This window comes from Panulirus ornatus, chromosome 37, assembly GCF_036320965.1.
Source record: "Panulirus ornatus isolate Po-2019 chromosome 37, ASM3632096v1, whole genome shotgun sequence".
In the NCBI taxonomy this organism is placed as follows: Eukaryota; Metazoa; Arthropoda; class Malacostraca; order Decapoda; family Palinuridae; genus Panulirus; species Panulirus ornatus.
This window is the reverse complement of record NC_092260.1, coordinates 1,411,398-1,411,713: the sequence shown is the minus strand read 5'-3', so window position 1 is coordinate 1,411,713 and position 316 is coordinate 1,411,398. Positions and strand designations below refer to the sequence as shown.

Below are 316 nucleotides of genomic sequence, written 5' to 3'. Positions count from 1 at the left end.
TCATCAGGCTGGACACCAAGGAGCGTAAGCTATATAAAGATAACGTGGTTATTGATAGTTGGAATGCACAGATTTTTCTCTAGGCAGACCACAACAAGCAAGTTATGTAAAGATAATATCATGGAATGTTAATGCAGTATGTACAAAATTGGAGAAAGGTAATGTTGTCATTATTACTTGAATATGATGTTATTTGCCTTAACGAGGTGAAAACTTCTCTTCCTGTGAGTTTCCCTGGGTATGTTTCCTTTAAGAGTGTAGCAGTTGGTACTGCGGAGCCTACGTAGGGGTACAGTTGTGTGTGTGAAGAACTGGT

The 316-nt window shown here is 39.2% G+C and overlaps 1 protein-coding gene across 1 annotated transcript in view; it reads left to right on the top strand.

The window, feature by feature from the left end:
* The window catches only part of LOC139760697 (uncharacterized), a 1,164-nt gene extending 1,058 nt beyond the window's left edge, over positions 1 to 106 (top strand). The window contains exon 1 of the mRNA XM_071684264.1: positions 1 to 106. This exon is cut by the window's left edge and continues 1,058 nt beyond it. Within this exon, the coding sequence (XP_071540365.1) occupies positions 1 to 83 (83 nt within the window). The 3' untranslated portion in view covers positions 84 to 106.
* Positions 107 to 316: the final 210 nt, after the last annotated feature.